The following is a 17,795-nucleotide window of genomic DNA, read 5'->3' as shown; positions in this document are numbered from 1 at the left end:
GAGAAGACGACAGAGCTCTCTCCAGAACCGAGACGCAAACTGGGGACCCCGGTCACTGACAATTTTGTCTGGCATACCATGCAGGCAGAAGATATGTCTAATGAACAACGCTGCCAAGGCCCGTGCAGAAGGTAACCGCGGCAGCGGCACCAAATGCACCATTTTTGAGAAATGATCGGTGATGACCCAAACGATGGTACAGCCGCGAGACTTGGGCAAACCCACAACAAAGTCCATCCCGACCATCTCCCAGGGCCTATCTGCCACCGGCAAGGGATAGAGCAAACCAGCTGGCCTTTGACGCGGAGATTTATTTTTGGCGCAGGAGACACACGCCAGAACATAATCCCTGACATCCCGGACCATATGCGGCCACCAGTACGTCCTCGCCAGTAGCTCAGATGTCCTCTTTGTCCCAAAGTGTCCACCCACCCTGGACGAATGAGCCCAAGAGAGAACCTCCGGTCGCAAATTAATGGGCACAAAAGTCTTGCCCGAAGGCACAGACTCTAGCGAAACCGGCGCCACGGTTCTCAGGCTCTCGGAAGGGACAATAAGCCGAGGCTCCTCTTCCTCCTCCTCAGTTGACATAAGGGAGCGAGAGTGAGCGTCAGCACGGATATTCTTCTCCCCGGCGAGATAATGAAGGGAAAAGTGGAACCGGGAGAAGAACAGGGACCATCTGGCCTGGCGAGAATTTAGCCGCTGGGCTGTCTGCAAATAGACCAAATTTTTGTGGTCCGTGTAAACTTGGAAGGGAAACCGTGCACCTTCCAGAAGGTGTCTCCACTCCGAAAAGGCCAACTTCATTGCTAGCAACTCCCTGTCCCCGATGGAGTAGTTCCTCTCCGCTGGCGTGAAGGTTTTGGAGAAGAAGAAGCATGGATGCTTCCGACCTTGAGCATCCTTTTGGTAGAGGACTGCTCCAGCACCAACGGACGAGGCATCCACCTCCAGTAGGAATGGCTTATCCACATCGGGACGATGTAAGATGGGAGCGCTAGCAAAGTGGGACTTAATAGAAGTGAAGGCCTTGGAGACCTCTTCCGACCACAATTTGGGATTCGCTCCCTTCTTGGTGAGGGCTACCAAGGGAGCTACCAGAGTTGATAAGTGGGGAATGAACTGGCGGTAATAGTTTATGAACCCCATAAAGCGCTGCACCGCTTTAAGAGAATGGGGCTCTTGCCAGTCCATCACTGCCTGTAGTTTAGCAGGATCCATAGCCAATCCCTGGGCGGAGATGATATAGCCCAGGAAAGGCAAGGACTCCTGCTCAAACACACACTTCTCCAACTTTGCATAAAGAGAGTTTGCCCGTAGGAGATCGAAGACTCTGCCAACATCTCTCCGGTGGGAGTCAATATCTGGAGAAAAGATGAGAATATCATCCAGATAGACTACAACCGAGGTGGAAAGCATATCCCGGAAGATGTCGTTGACAAAGTCTTGGAAAACGGCAGGTGCATTACAGAGCCCGAAGGGCATCACCAGATACTCATAGTGCCCATCTCTGGTGTTAAATGCCGTTTTCCACTCGTCCCCCTCACGGATGCGAATCAGGTTATAAGCACCCCGCAGATCTAGTTTAGTAAACACTCTAGCTCCCCGAAGCCTATCGAAAAGCTCAGATATCAACGGCAAAGGGTACTTGTTCTTAACTGTGATAGCATTAAGACCCCTGTAGTCTATGCATGGACGTAGTTCTCCATTCTTCTTCTGCACGAAAAAGAACCCTGCCCCAGCAGGTGACACTGACTTCCTGATGAACCCTCTTGCCAGATTCTCTTGTATGTACTGCGACATTGCCTCCGTTTCCGGGAGAGATAATGGATAGACTCGACCCCGGGGAGGCTCAGCACCAGGCAAGAGATCAATAGGACAGTCATAGGGGCGATGGAGCGGAAGAGTCTCCGCTGCCTTTTTGGAGAATACGTCTGCATAAGACCAATATTGCTTGGGGAGAGAGGAGAGATCTGCGGGTACCTCTGTAGTAGTAACCTGAACGCACTCTCGATGACACCTGTTCCCACATGATTCACCCCATCCCAGAATTCTGCCAGAGGATCACTCGATATGAGGAGAGTGGTACCGTAACCAAGGTATCCCCAAGAGAACCTCATCAATTCCCTCAGGAATGACGAGTAGAGATATAATCTCCTGATGAGATGGTGACATGGACAGAGTAAAAGGGATAGTTTGATGTGTAATCTGTGTGGCCAGTGTCGACCCATTCACCACTCGTACCGTTACTGGTTGAGATAGCATGACCAGAGGAATTGCGTGACGTTGGGCGAAGGCTGAAGACATAAAATTGCCCTCCGCCCCAGAATCCACGCAGAGTTCCACCGAGTGAGAGGATGAGCCCAATGTTATTGTTCCCTTAAAGGACAATTTGGAGGCAAACGTCGCCGTGTCTAGTGCACCTCCACCAACTACCACTAGACGCTGACGTTTCCTCGACCGCTGGAGACATCTGGAGGCAAGATGTCCAGACTGTTGGCAAAGATGACAAATCTGGAGTGCACGAGCGGTCCGGGACTTAGATCCTGCTCGAGACTCTACCACAGGCTCATGGGGCTCAGGAGCCTGGTCTGGAGATTCCAAAGGTTTGGCGAAGGTGGGAGCCAGCCGAAACCTCTGCCTACACTGGGCTCGCTCTAACCTCCGCTCGTGAAAACGGAGATCAATACAAGTGGATAGAGTAATTAATTCCTCCAGTGTGGCGGGAATCTCCCTAGTGGCCAGGGCGTCCTTAACGTGGTCAGCCAGCCCCCTCCAAAATATTGGAATGAGGGCTTTATCCGACCACTCCAGCTCAGATGCTAAGATGCGGAAGTGGACGGCAAAATGACTGACCAAGGACGAGCCCTGAGTCAATGCCAACAATTGGAGCGCCATATCATGGGTGACACGAGGTCCTAAAAAGACCTGTTTCAGAGTGCTCAGAAACAACGGAGCACTGTGCACCACATGATCGCTACGCTCCCATAGCGGCGTAGCCCACTGCAACGCTCTGTCCGACAGAAGAGACACTATAAATCCCACCTTAGCCCGCTCTGTAGGGAGAGGCCAGAAGCTCGAGATGGATAGAGCACTGACTCACGAAACCCCTACAAGACTTACTGTCACCAGAGAATTTCTCTGGAAGCGGGAGGCGAGTTAGAGTCGGGACAGGAGCGGCAGTGGACAAGGTGGCTGCAGCAACACTAGCAGCCTGAACAGCGACAGCAGTGACATCCACAGCTGAAGTTGAACGCTCAAGAGCCGCCAACCTTCCCTCCAGCTGCTGGATGTACCGCTGTGAACGCTGATCGTCCATCATTTACTAGCCAGACCCTGGCGCTAGTATTCTGTTAGGACTGGCGGAACGCACCAAGAAAGGTGATATAGATGCGTTCGCAGTCCGGGGTCCACCGTGCAGGTGAAAACCTGCTGCTAGTAAATACAGACTATATGGCGGTACACTAAAGTATATACACGTGGGTTCAACCTCACCCAGCGTGAAGGGAGCAATCCTGTTGCGTCACAGGATCGCGGTACCGCACCTAAAGCGCGAGCGAGTAGTCAGCGTACTTAACCCCAACTGGGATTGAAGTCCGATTAGACCCTCGCTGGCACTACACCACAACTGGGTGTGTAAGGAAACTAAGTATAAATATATAAATGCACAGGAGTGCGAGCAATGCCGCACTGACGGACGCCACCAACCACACTGGCTTGGGTATGGGAAGCGCAAGGCAAGCGCACGGCGCCGTACAGGCGAACACAGCAAGAGGACGCTGTAATGTGTGTATCGTGCAGATGATTAGTCGGGCGCTAGATAGCTACCAACATCCGCGAGCAGACAACAACTCTAGGGAGGGATATTTAGGAGCTTTCATCCATCGACATACATTCATCTACACACACACATATAACATTATGAGACAATACTAGCGCATGGCCGTGCGGTCATGCGCAGTTTATATAGTTGCAGCACAGGAAGTGGCTACAGCACTTTTGCCCTTCCAAGACCTGCCAAGAGGACCAATGGAATGTGCTGCAGAGCCTGAGCACATGACCCTCGATCTCCAACGGGAGATCTTACCCTGGGCATGCTCAGTACGTGCAGACAAGGACTTAGTCCCAGAGAAGTCCGCTCGCCGCTGACCAGCACTGACTCCAATGGCAGAGACTGGAGAAGCAGCAGCAACTCTTCGCACAGAGTCAGACTGAGCGAGACGCTGGGATCGACGTCCCTGCTGAGCAGACTCCACTGCGGCTGGAGGAGAATGGGAGACCGCAGCGGAGACGGATCGAGATTCCCCCTGTGCAGCAGAGGAAACTCGACTCCTAACACAGACCTCTTTAAATTTTTCACTCTTTATTTCATTTACAGCCATTTGGTAAATTTAAAAAAGGTTTTTTCTCATCAATCTACACTCTGCACTAGGGTTGAGCGACCTTGACCTTTTTAGAGTCGAGCCGTGTTTCGTGAAACCCGACTATCTTAAAAGTCGAGTCGAGTGGAATCGGCCGATTATCGCGAAAAGTCGGGGATCGACCGAAACACGAAACCCAATGCAAGTCAATGGAGGAGCATAGTCGGCAGTGAGTGGAGGCCAGGAAAACACCGACACTGCCCATTTTAATGGCAAAAACATCCATTCTTGTTACTGAAGCTTGTCAATCGTAATTTAGCTTATAATAATTGGAAGGCATTTGAAATTGGGGGTCATTTGGCTAAAGTTGTGGGGGGTAAGGCTGGTTCAAGTAATTAGTGGGCCCAGTAAATCTGGACCACGTCACGGCAGTGGAGCAGGGAGAGGCAAGCATTTCAACTTTGCAAGTGCTGTGATCCTGAGCAAGCAAGGGGGGCCCACTCGTTGGCATTGGCACTGGCACAGGGCCCCTCAAAGTACAGCGGTGTGTTTGCACGGCGGGGGCGCCTCCCACCGGCAGCAACACTTTTGCGTACTATGAGGGGCCCTGTGGCAGTGACGTCGCCAGCAACGAGTATTCCTCCCCCCACCTGATGAAGGAACCTGCACCTTCATCTGCACCTTCCTCTTTGTCCCCGTGTAAGGTGGTATGGTATGCGGGAAAGGGGACCTGACTTTCAGCAGGGTCACAATCTTGCAGTGTAGCGTGCACGGGGAATGTTGCGTTATGGGTCAATGTACCAGCAGACTCATCTATCACTGGCTGGGCAATGGGCAGGATGAGGAGGAAACACAGATATAGGCCCAAAGAATAAAGTGGGCTAAATGCAGTTCAAAATTGGTAACAGGACTAACCAGGGGGCATTGTTTTGTTCAGTGGAGGACAACTGGAATGAGAAGCTGACACAGAGAGTAGGCCCAAATCTGTAAGTAGTCTAAATGCAGTTCAAAATTGGCAAGAGTAGTAAACAGGCGGCACAGCTTTGTTCAGTGGAGGAGAACAGCAAGGAGCGGCAGACACAGATAGAAGGCCCCAACCCAACTAGTAGGCCCACTGCAGTTTTAAAATTCCGATTGGCTGAAAACCAGATAATTGTAGGTCATTTTTTGTAAAGAGGACAGCTGTATTGAGTGGCGCAGCCAGACACTACAAGTAGGCCTTAAACCACAAAGTTGGCTCGACGCTGGTTTAAAAAAGGTTACATGGGTACACGTTCTGCATTGTTGTGCTCAGTGGAGGACAATTGGAAGGAGGGACCGCAGAAAGACTTTGTAGGCGTAAAATTACAAAATAGGCTCTATGCAGCTTCGATTATGTGGCAACCCGGAGAACACCTTGGAGCGGCAGACAATCTCTACGACCCAGACACAACTTATAGGCCTAATGTAGTAATGTTTCAACAACTACTTAAGACGAGCATGAAGATTGAAGCAATGGAGAGGAAACCTGGAGAACACCTTGGAGTGGAAGACACCATCTCTACAACCCAGACCCAACTTGTAGGCCGAATGCAGTGTTGTTTTCAACAACTACTAAACGAGAGCTTTAAGATTGAAGCAATGGAGAGGAAACCTGGAGAACACCTTGGAGCGGAAGACGCCGTCTCTACACCCCATACCCAATTTGTAGGCCTAATGCAGTGTAGTTTTCAACAACTACTAAACGAGAGTAGGAAGATCGAAGCAATGGAGAGGAAACCTGGGGAACACCTTGGAGTGTAACACACCGTCTCTCTACACCCCATACCCAATTTGTAGGCCTAATGCAGTGTAGTTTTCAACAACTACTAAACGAGAGTAGGAAGATAGAAGCAATGGAGAGGAAACCTGGGGAACACCTTGGAGTGTAACACACCGTCTCTCTACACCCCATACCCAATTTGTAGGCCTAATGCTGTGTATTTTTCAACAACTACTAAATGAGAGTAGGAAGATCGAAGCAATGGAGAGGAAACCTGGGGAACACCTTGGAGTGTAACACACCCGTCTCTCTACACCCCATACCCAATTTGCAGGCCTAATGCAGTGTAGTTTTCAACAACTACCAAACGAGAGTAGGAAGATCGAAGCAATGGAGAGGAAACCTGGGGCACACCTTGGGGCGGCAGACACCGTTAGTAGGCCCTACCAAAGCAGTAGCCCCAATGCAGTTTTAAAATTCCTAGAGGCTGAAAACAAGACTATTGACGCTCTGATTTTTCAGAGGAGGACAGCTGTATTGAGTGGCGCAGACAGACACAGGTAGTAGGCCTTAAACAAAAAATGTGGCTCACTGCAGTTTAAAAAAGGTTACAGGGGTACACAGGCAGCATTGCTCTGGTCAGTGGAGGACAATTTCTATAGTGGACCGCAGACAGACTTTGTACGCCTACTATTAAAAAAAGGATGCTCTATGCAATTAAAAATAGGTTCCAGGGGTCCACGGGCAGCAGTGGTGTGGTCAGTGGACGAGTATTGGAAGGAGGGACCGCAGACAGGCGTAGTAGGACTAACATAACAAAATTAGGTTGTAGGCACTTTAAAATTGGTTCCAGGGGTACACGTGCAGCAGTGGTGTGGTCAGCGGAGGACAATTTTAATTAAGGACTGCAGACAGACTTTGTAGGCTGTCCCCTGTGGACCATGCATCCAACACATTAACTCAGTGCGCCGTAATGGACACGTAACTTTTTGTGGACATGCCTACTGGTCCATGCGTCTCTTGTCAGGTGCACCTTTCTACTGTTTGATTGCCTGAGTGCTATGACAATGCAGACTTTTTCATGCCGGTGGAGGGCTGGGATGGCTTTTCTTGCAAAAGAAATGTCGACTGGGTAGCTTGAACCGTGGTACATCGTAGTTCATCTGGGCTTTCTAAATATAAAACAAAGAAAAAAAGGAGGCTCCATGCACTTTCAGCTGGATTCCAGGGGTACACGGCCAGCAGTAGACTGGTCAGTGGAGGCCTAGTGGAAGGAGGGACCGCAGACAGGCTTCGAAGGCCTAACATAATAAATTAGGGATGTAGGCACTTTAACATTGGTTCCAGGGATACACGGGCAGCAGTAGACTGGTCAGTGGAGGCCTAGTGGAAGGAGGGACCGCAGACAGGCTTCGAAGGCCTAACATAATAAATTAGGGATGTAGGCACTTTAACATTGGTTCCAGGGATACACGGGCAGCAGTAGACTGGCCAGTGGAGGCCTAGTGGAAGGAGGGACCGCAGACAGGCTTCGAAGGCCTAACATAATAAATTAGGGCTGTAGGCACTTTAACATTGGTTCCAGGGATACACGGGCAGCAGTAGACTGGTCAGTGGAGGCCTAGTGGAAGGAGGGACCGCAGACAGGCTTCGAAGGCCTAACATAATAAATTAGGGCTGTAGGCACTTTAACATTGGTTCCAGGGATACACGGGCAGCAGTAGACTGGTCAGTGGAGGCCTAGTGGAAGGAGGGACCGCAGACAGGCTTCGAAGGCCTAACATAATAAATTAGGGATGTAGGCACTTTAACATTGGTTCCAGGGATACACGGGCAGCAGTAGACTGGTCAGTGGAGGCCTAGTGGAAGGAGGGACCGCAGACAGGCTTCGAAGGCCTAACATAATAAATTAGGGCTGTAGGCACTTTAACATTGGTTCCAGGGATACACGGGCAGCAGTAGACTGGTCAGTGGAGGCCTAGTGGAAGGAGGGACCGCAGACAGGCTTCGAAGGCCTAACATAATAAATTAGGGATGTAGGCACTTTAACATTGGTTCCAGGGATACACGGGCAGCAGTAGACTGGTCAGTGGAGGCCTAGTGGAAGGAGGGACCGCAGACAGGCTTCGAAGGCCTAACATAATAAATTAGGGCTGTAGGCATTTTAACATTGGTTCCAAGGATACACGGGCAGCAGTAGACTGGTCAGTGGAGGCCTAGTGGAAGGAGGGACCGCAGACAGGCTTCGAAGGCCTAACATAATAAATTAGGGCTGTAGGCACTTTAACATTGGTTCCAGGGATACACGGGCAGCAGTAGACTGGTCAGTGGAGGCCTAGTGGAAGGAGGGACCGCAGACAGGCTTCGAAGGCCTAACATAATAAATTAGGGATGTAGGCACTTTAACATTGGTTCCAGGGATACATGGGCAGCAGTAGACTGGTCAGTGGAGGCCTAGTGGAAGGAGGGACCGCAGACAGGCTTCGAAGGCCTAACATAATAAATTAGGGATGTAGGCACTTTAACATTGGTTCCAGGGATACACGGGCAGCAGTAGACTGGTCAGTGGAGGCCTAGTGGAAGGAGGGACCGCAGACAGGCTTCGAAGGCCTAACATAATAAATTAGGGCTATAGGCACTTTAACATTGGTTCCAGGGATACACGGGCAGCAGTAGACTGGTCAGTGGAGGCCTAGTGGAAGGAGGGACCGCAGACAGGCTTCGAAGGCCTAACATAATAAATTAGGGCTGTAGGCACTTTAACATTGGTTCCAGGGATACACGGGCAGCAGTAGACTGGTCAGTGGAGGCCTAGTGGAAGGAGGGACCACAGACAGGCTTCGAAGGCCTAACATAATAAATTAGGGATGTAGGCACTTTAACATTGGTTCCAGGGATACACGGGCAGCAGTAGACTGGTCAGTGGAGGCCTAGTGGAAGGAGGGACCGCAGACAGGCTTCGAAGGCCTAACATAATAAATTAGGGCTGTAGGCACTTTAACATTGGTTCCAGGGATACACGGGCAGCAGTAGACTGGTCAGTGGAGGCCTAGTGGAAGGAGGGACCGCAGACAGGCTTCGAAGGCCTAACATAATAAATTAGGGCTGTAGGCACTTTAACATTGGTTCCAGGGATACACGGGCAGCAGTAGACTGGTCAGTGGAGGCCTAGTGGAAGGAGGGACTGCAGACAGGCTTCGAAGGCCTAACATAATAAATTAGGGCTGTAGGCACTTTAACATTGGTTCCAGGGATACACGGGCAGCAGTAGACTGGTCAGTGGAGGCCTAGTGGAAGGAGGGACCGCAGACAGGCTTCGAAGGCCTAACATAATAAATTAGGGCTGTAGGCACTTTAACATTGGTTCCAGGGATACACGGGCAGCAGTAGACTGGTCAGTGGAGGCCTAGTGGAAGGAGGGACTGCAGACAGGCTTCGAAGGCCTAACATAATAAATTAGGGATGTAGGCACTTTAACATTGGTTCCAGGGATACACGGGCAGCAGTAGACTGGTCAGTGGAGGCCTAGTGGAAGGAGGGACCGCAGACAGGCTTCGAAGGCCTAACATAATAAATTAGGGCTGTAGGCATTTTAACATTGGTTCCAAGGATACACGGGCAGCAGTAGACTGGTCAGTGGAGGCCTAGTGGAAGGAGGGACCGCAGACAGGCTTCGAAGGCCTAACATAATAAATTAGGGCTGTAGGCACTTTAACATTGGTTCCAGGGATACACGGGCAGCAGTAGACTGGTCAGTGGAGGCCTAGTGGAAGGAGAGACCGCAGACAGGCTTCGAAGGCCTAACATAATAAATTAGGGATGTAGGCACTTTAACATTGGATCCAGGGATACACGGGCAGCAGTAGACTGGTCAGTGGAGGCCTAGTGGAAGGAGGGACCGCAGACAGGCTTCGAAGGCCTAACATAATAAATTAGGGCTGTAGGCACTTTAACATTGGTTCCAGGGATACACGGGCAGCAGTAGACTGGTCAGTGGAGGCCTAGTGGAAGGAGGGACCGCAGACAGGCTTCGAAGGCCTAACATAATAAATTAGGGCTGTAGGCACTTTAACATTGGTTCCAGGGATACACGGGCAGCAGTAGACTGGTCAGTGGAGGCCTAGTGGAAGGAGGGACCGCAGACAGGCTTCGAAGGCCTAACATAATAAATTAGGGCTGTAGGCACTTTAAAATTGGTTCCAGGGGAACACGGGCAGCAGTAGACTGGTCAGTGGAGGCCTAGTGGAAGGAGGGACCACAGACAGGTTTCGAAGGCCTAACATAATAAATTAGGGCTGTAGGCACTTTAACATTGGTTCCAGGGGAACACGGGCAGCAGTAGACTGGTCAGTGGAGGCCTAGTGGAAGGAGGGACCGCAGACAGGCTTCGAAGGCCTAACATAATAAATTAGGGCTGTAGGCACTTTAAAATTGGTTCCAGGGGAACACGGGCAGCAGTAGACTGGTCAGTGGAGGCCTAGTGGATGGAGGGACCGCAGACAGGCTTCGAAGGCCTAACATAATAAATTAGGGATGTAGGCACTTTAACATTGGTTCCAGGGATACACGGGCAGCAGTAGACTGGTCAGTGGAGGCCTAGTGGAAGGAGGGACCGCAGACAGGCTTCGAAGGCCTAACATAATAAATTAGGGATGTAGGCACTTTAACATTGGTTCCAGGGATACACGGGCAGCAGTAGACTGGTCAGTGGAGACCTAGTGGAAGGAGGGACCGCAGACAGGCTTCAAAGGCTTAACATAATAAATTAGGGCTGTAGGCACTTTAAAATTGGTTCCAGGGGAACACGGGCAGCAGTAGACTGGTCAGTGGAGGCCTAGTGGAAGGAGGGACCGCAGACAGGCTTCGAAGGCCTAACATAATAAATTAGGGCTTTAGGCACTTTAACATTGGTTCCAGGGATACACGGGCAGCAGTAGACTGGTCAGTGGAGACCTAGTGGAAGCAGGGACCGCAGACAGGCTTCGAAGGCCTAACATAATAAATTAGGGCTGTAGGCACTTTAAAATTGGTTCCAGGGGAACACGGGCAGCAGTAGACTGGTCAGTGGAGGCCTAGTGGAAGGAGGGACCATAGACAGGCTTCGAAGGCCTAACATAATAAATTAGGGCTGTAGACACTTTAAAATTGGCTCCAGGGGAACACGGGCAGCAGTAGACTGGTCAGTGGAGGCTTAGTGGAAGGAGGGACCGCAGACAGGCTTCGAAGGCCTAACATAATAAATTAGGGCAGTAGGCACTTTGAATTCTCTTGCAGGGGTACAGAGGCAGTGGGCACCATTAGTGTTGTCAGTGGCAACTGATTGTAATGAGTGTCTGCCAGTTAGTAGTCCCAAAAAATCAATACATGTTAATGTCTCGCATTACAACAAAAAGAAAAACCAAAAGGGTGCAATCATTAGGTACAGGGTTGGGCTCCTCTGCGTAGTTTCAGACCTAGTAATTTGGCACAAAGTATTTACTTGGGTAAATATAGGACACTGCCCCTGACTATGTTAAGTACCATCATATATGTCAACACAATGGTATTGTCAGTGGCAGTAATTTACCGATGTCAGCGCATAGACTAAACATAGGTGTAACTGTGAGAGATAATTGTGCAAGTGGTAGAGCAATGTTTGAGCTGGGGGTGGGTGAACTCTCTTGTGGCCGGCGGTACATGCCCAGGGCCCCTCATGTTACAACAGTGTGTCTGACGTTGGGTGCGCACCACCACCGCCAGAGACACTTTATTGTACTATGAGGAACCCAGTGGCAGTGCCGTAGACCAAAAGCGGGCACACCCACCTCTTCAGACAAACAGCACTCTCACGGGTGCTTGCGCCAAGTGGCGATACCACGGCCCCGTGTGGGGAGTTTGGCCATTTAGGGAGGTGTAAACATGTCGTATGCTGGACAATCAGCTGCTGCAAATTACGAAATTGGTAAAGTCATTCAGAGTAGTCCACAGGCAATACCTTTTCATAGGAAAGCTAGGTGTCGGCCGGGCAAGGTGGGGCAAAAGAATTCGAAATCCAGTTGTGGTTCATTTTAATGAAGGTTAGATCATCAACATTTTGGGTGGCCAGACGAGTCCTTTTTTCGGTTAATATTGAACCTGCAGCACTGAATACTCTTTCTGATAGGACACTAGCTGCAGGGCAAGCAAGCTCCTGCAATGCATATTCTGCCAATTCTGGCCAGGTGTCTAATTTGGATGCCCAGTAATCAAATGGGAATGACGGTTGAGGTAGAACATCGATAAGGGATGAAAAATAGTTAGTAACCATACTGGACAAATGTTGTCTCCTGTCACTTTGAATTGATGCAGCAGTACCTGTCCTGTCTGCGGTCATAGCAAAATCACTCCACAACCTGGTCAGAAAACCCCTCTGTCCAACGCCACTTCGGATTTCTGCACCTCTAACACTTCTGTTCTGCTGCCCCCTGCTGCTCGTGTGATAACGATCACGGGCGCTGTGTGCTGGGAATGCCTGAAGCAAACGGTCAACAAGAGTTGATTGTTTGGTTGCTAATATTAGTTCCAAGTCGTCATGTGGCATAATATTTTGCAATTTGCCTTTATAGCGAAGATCAAGGAGGCAGGCCAACCAGTAATCGTCATCGTTCATCATTTTAGTAATGCGTGTGTCCCTTTTAAAGATAAGTAAGGCATAATCCGCCATGTGGGCCAAAGTTCCAGTTGTCAAATCTGCGGTTGTGCTTGATTGAGGGGCAGTTTCAGGCAAATCTACGTCACTTGTGTCCCTCAAAAAAACAGAACCCGGCCTTGCCACGCCACCAATTTCCAGTGGCGCCGGAAAAGCTTCCTCATTAAAAATATACTCATCCCCATCATCCTCCTCCTCTTCGCCCGCTACCTTGTCCTGTACACTGCCCTGACTATACAATGGCTGACTGTCATCAAGGCTTTCCTCTTCCTCTGCTGCAGACGCCTGATTTTTTATGTGCGTCAAACTTTGCATCAGCAGCCGCATTAGGGGGATGCTCATGCTTATTATGGCGTTGTCTGCACTAACCAGCCGTGTGCATTCCTCAAAACACTGAAGGACTTGACACATGTCTTGTATCTTCGACCACTGCACACCTGACAACTCCATGTCTGCCATCCTACTGCCTGCCCGTGTATGTGTATCCTCCCACAAAAACATAACAGCCCGCCTCTGTTCGCACAGTCTCTGAAGCATGTGCAGTGTTGAGTTCCACCTTGTTGCAACGTCTATGATTAGGCGATGCTAGGGAAGGTTCAAAGACCGCTGATAGGTCTGCATACGGCTGGAGTGTACAGGCGAACGGCGGATATGTGAGCAAAGTCCGCGCACTTTGAGGAGCAGGTCGGATAACCCCGGATAAGTTTTCAGGAAGCACTGCACCACCAGGTTTAAGGTGTGAACCAGGCAAGGAATGTGTTTCAGTTGGGAAAGGGAGATGGCAGCCATGAAATTCCTTCCGTTATCACTCACTACCTTGCCTGCCTCAAGATCTACTGTGCCCAGCCACGACTGCGTTTCTTTCTGCAAGAACTCGGACAGAACTTCCGCGATGTGTCTGTTGTCGCCCAAACACTTCATAGCCAATACAGCCTGCTGACGCTTGCCAGTAGCTGCCCCATAATGGGACAACTGGTGTGCAACAGTGGCAGCTGCGGATGGAGTGGTTGGGAGACTGCGATCTGTGGACGAGCTCTCGCTTCTGCAGGAGGACGAGGAGGAGGAGGAGGGGGTGCGAACGCCTACAGCCAACTGTTTCCTAGACCATGGGCTAGGCAGAACTGTCCCGAAATTGCTGTCCCCTGTGGACCCTGCATCCACCACATTAACCCAGTGTGCCGTGATGGACACGTAACGTCCCTGGCCATGCCTACTGGTCCATGCATCTGTTGTCAGGTGCACCTTTGTACTCACAGATTGCCTGAGTGCATGGACGATGCGCTCTTTAACATGCTGGTGGAGGGCTGGGATGGCTTTTCTCGAAAAGAAGTGTCGACTGGGTAGCTCGTAGCGTGGTACAGCGTAGTCCATCAGGGCTTTGAAAGCTTCACTTTCAACTAACCGGTAGGGCATCATCTCTAACGAGATTAGTCTAGCTATGTGGGCGTTCAAACCCTGTGTACGCGGATGCGAGGATAAGTACTTCCTTTTTCTAACCAGAGTCTCATGTAGGGTGAGCTGGACTGGAGAGCTGGAGATCGTGGAACTAGCGGGTGTGCCGGTGGACATGGCAGACTGAGAGACGGTTGGAGATGGTATTGTTTCCGCCGGTGCCCTAGATGCAGTGTTTCCTACTACGAAACTGGTGATTCCCTGACCCTGACTGCTTTGGCCTGGCAAAGAAACCTGCACAGATACTGCAGGTGGTGCGGAAAATGGTGGCCTTACAGTGACGGAAGGGATGTAGCGTTGCTGACTAGCTTCATTGGCTGAGGGTGCTACAACCTTAAGGGACGTTTGGTAGTTAGTCCAGGCTTGCAAATGCATGGTGGTTAAATGTCTATGCATGCAACTTGTATTGAGACTTTTCAGATTCTGACCTCTGCTTAAGGTAGTTGAACATTTTTGACAGATGACTTTGTGCGGATCAATTGGATGTTGTTTAAAAAAATGCCAGACTGCACTCTTTCGAGCCTCGGATCCCTTTTCAGGCATTGCAGACTGAGCTTTAACCGGATGGCCACGTTGTCCTCCAACAGTTTTGTCCCATCTACGGGCCTGGCAGATGGAATCTGTTGCGATGTTGATGCCTGCTGCGGCCCCTCCTCCTCTGCTTCAGAACTACTGCCGCCTGCACCCTGTTCCCGCAATGGCTGCCAATCGGGGTCAACAACTGGGTCATCTATAACCTCCTCTTCTAGCTCGTGCGCAACTTCGTCTGTGTCACCGTGTAAGTCGGTGGTAGAGCGTTCGTGACGGGGCAACATAGTCTCATCAGGGTCTGATTCTGGATCAGTACCCTGCGAAGGCAATGTTGTGGTCTGAGTCAAAGGACCAGCATAGTAGTCTGGCTGTGGCTGTGCATCAGTGCACTCCATGTCAGATTCAACTTGTAATGGGCATGGCCTGTTAACTGCTTCACTTTCTAAGCCAGGGACGGTATGTGTAAAGAGCTCCATGGAGTAACCCGTTGTGTCGCCTGCTGCATCCTTCTCTGTTGTTGTTTTTGCTGAAGAGGACAAGGAAGCGACTTGTCCCTGACCGTGAACATCCACTAACGACGCGCTGCTTTTACATTTACCAGTTTCAAAAGAGGAGGCAAAAGAGCTAGAGGCTGAGTCAGCAAGGTAAGCCAAAACTTGCTCTTGCTGCTCCGGCTTTAAAAGCAGTTTTCCTACTCCCAGAAAAGGGAGCGTTCGAGGCCTTCTGTAGCCAGACGACGAACCTGGCTCCACAGCTCCAGACTTAGGTGCAATATTTTTTTCCCATGACCACCTGGTGCTCCACTACCACTACCATCATTATCAGCTGACAATGAACGCCCACGGCCACGACCTCTTCCACCAGACTTCCTCATTGTTTTAAAAACGTAACCAAAGTAACGTAATTTGTTGCTGTCAAACAACTTACACGGTGAGCTATAACTTCAGTATGATTTAGATATCCCTTTACAGGTGGGTGAGACCACAAGGAAAATCAGGCACAATGTTACACACTCTGTTTTCGGTGGCACCTAATGAGAGAGATGCCACACACGCAGGACTGTCACTCAAGCAGAAATGTCAATATTGATCTCCCACTTTTTTTTTTTATTTGTTCAGGGAGAATTTAGAAACCAAATAATAAAAAAATAGGCTTTCTATGGCCCACTATTTGAGAGAGAGAGATGGCACACCCAGGAGTCAAGACTGTCACACAAGCAGAAAGGGTAATATTAATCTCCCACTGATTTTTTTTTATTTTTTCAGGGAGACTTTAGAAACAAAATAAAATAAAATGATTTTTTCAGGAAGAATTTAGAAACCAAATAAAATAAAATGATTTTTTCAGGGAGAATTTAGAAACCAAATGAAAAAAAAAATAGGCTTTCTATGGCCCACTATTTGAGAGAGAGAGATGGCACACCCAAGAGTCAAGACTGGCACACAAGCAGAAAGGGCAATATTAATCTCCCACTGATTTTTTTTTTATTTTTTCAGGGAGACTTTAGAAACCCAATAAAAAAAACAAAATAGGCTTTCTATGGCCCACTATTTGAGAGAGAGAGATGGCACACCCAGGAGTCAGGAGTGGCACACAAGCAGAAAGGGCAATATTAATCTCCCACTGATTTCTTTTTCATTTTTTCAGGGAGAATTTAGAAACCCAATAAAAAAAAAATAGGCTTTCTATGGCCCACTAGTTGAGAGAGAAAGATGGCACACCCTGGAGTCAGGAGTGGCACACAAGCAGAAAGGGCAATATTAATCTCCCACTGATTTTTTTTTATTTTTTCAGGGAGAATTTATAAACCCAATAAAATAAAATGATTTTTTCAGGAAGAATTTAGAAACCAAATAAAATAAAATGATTTTTTCAGGGAGAATTTAGAAACCAAATGAAAAAAAAAAATAGGCTTTCTATGGCCCACTATTTGAGAGAGAGAGATGGCACACCCAAGAGTCAAGACTGGCACACAAGCAGAAAGGGCAATATTAATCTCCCACTGATTTTTTTTTTATTTTTTCAGGGAGACTTTAGAAACCCAATAAAAAAAACAAAATAGGCTTTCTATGGCCCACTATTTGAGAGAGAGAGATGGCACACCCAGGAGTCAGGAGTGGCACACAAGCAGAAAGGGCAATATTAATCTCCCACTGATTTTTTTTGATTTTTTCAGGGAGAATTTATAAACCCAATAAAAAAAAAATTAATAGGCTTTCTATGGCCCACTATTTGAGAGAGAGATGGCACACTCAGGACTGGCACAGAAGCCCAAAGGCCAATATTAATCTCCCACTGTTTTTTTATCAGGGAGAATTTATAAACCCCACAAAAAAAAAACAGAAAAATGAAAAGGCTTTCTATGGCCCACTATGTGAGAGAGATGGCACACACAGGGATGGCACTCTAGCAGAAATGCCAATCTTAATCTCCCACAACTTATTTTTTTAGGGAGAATTAAAAAAAACAAAACAGGGACTGTCCTACAATTACTATCTCCCTGCAGTAATCTCAGCCAGGTATGGCAGGCAGCAATAAGGAGTGGACTGCTGCACAAATTAAATAAAAAGTGTGGACAAACAAACAAGATAGCTGTGCAGAAAGGAAGGAACAGCAGGATTTGTGCTTTGAAAAAAGCAGTTGGTTTGCACAGCGGCGTACACACAGCAATGCAGCTATCAGGGAGCCTTCTAGGGCAGCCCAATGAGCTCCAGCGCTGAGGAAAAAAAAAAGTAGCTTCCACTGTCCCAGCAAACAAAAGGTGGTGTTGGACAGTGGAAATCGCTACAGCACAAGCGGCTTGGTGGTTAATGGACCCTGCCTAACGCTATCCCTGCTTCTGACGAAGCGGCAGCAACCTCTCCCTAGGCTCAGATCAGCAGCAGTAAGATGGCGGTCGGCGGGAACGCCCCTTTATAGCCCCTGTGACGCCGCAGACAGCAAGCCAATCACTGCAATGCCCTTCTCTAAGATGGTGGGGACCAGGACCTATGTCATCACGCTGCCCACACTCTGCGTCCACCTTCATTGGCTGAGAAAT

At 49.2% G+C, this 17,795-nt stretch overlaps 1 protein-coding gene across 1 annotated transcript in view; it reads right to left on the bottom strand.

Moving 5' to 3' along the window:
* Nucleotides 1–675: 675 nt before the first annotated feature.
* Nucleotides 676–17,795, bottom strand: part of LOC138676963 (uncharacterized) — a gene marked incomplete at its 3' end in the record, with an annotated part of 47,660 nt that continues 30,540 nt past the window's right edge. The window contains exons 2-3 of the mRNA XM_069766725.1: nucleotides 1,168–1,224; nucleotides 676–1,071 (exon numbers count right to left, since the gene is read on the bottom strand). Coding sequence (XP_069622826.1) covers nucleotides 676–1,071; nucleotides 1,168–1,224 — 453 coding nt within the window. The remainder of the gene's footprint in view (nucleotides 1,072–1,167; nucleotides 1,225–17,795) is intronic.

This window comes from Ranitomeya imitator, chromosome 1, assembly GCF_032444005.1.
Source record: "Ranitomeya imitator isolate aRanImi1 chromosome 1, aRanImi1.pri, whole genome shotgun sequence".
Taxonomy (NCBI): domain Eukaryota; kingdom Metazoa; phylum Chordata; class Amphibia; order Anura; family Dendrobatidae; genus Ranitomeya; species Ranitomeya imitator.
The sequence above is the reverse complement of the archived record's forward strand: the minus strand, read 5'-3'. Positions and strand labels throughout refer to the sequence as shown.